This window comes from Montipora foliosa, chromosome 1 (assembly GCF_036669935.1).
Source record: "Montipora foliosa isolate CH-2021 chromosome 1, ASM3666993v2, whole genome shotgun sequence".
NCBI classification, from domain to species: Eukaryota; Metazoa; Cnidaria; class Anthozoa; order Scleractinia; family Acroporidae; genus Montipora; species Montipora foliosa.
Genome location: NC_090869.1, coordinates 30,727,217 through 30,727,483, shown reverse-complemented (window position 1 = coordinate 30,727,483; position 267 = coordinate 30,727,217). Strand labels below are relative to the sequence as shown.

The 267-nt window shown below is 36.7% G+C and overlaps 1 protein-coding gene across 1 annotated transcript in view; it reads left to right on the top strand.

Moving 5' to 3' along the window:
* Positions 1 to 267, top strand: part of LOC138012733 (uncharacterized) — a 1,008-nt gene continuing 741 nt past the window's right edge. Inside the window, exon 1 of the mRNA XM_068859610.1 lies at positions 1 to 267. This exon is cut by the window's right edge and continues 741 nt beyond it. Within this exon, the coding sequence (XP_068715711.1) occupies positions 1 to 267 (267 nt within the window).

Sequence of the window (267 nt, the reverse complement as noted above, 5' to 3'; positions counted from 1 at the left end):
ATGGATGTCGTGAAAGCGTTGTTTTTACGCAATGATGACAGCATTATCATCACGAAACCGGACAAAGGAAATGGCGTTGTAATAATTAGCAGACTTGATTATCTTAACAAAATGAAACACTTGATTTCTGACACCACCAAATTTAAAGAGCTACAACACAATCCTACTAAATTCAGGGAAGAAAGCCTGTCAACCTATCTTCGGAAACTGAGAAAGGATACAATTATTGATGATGCAACTTTTTACAAAGTCTTACCGAGTGGATCT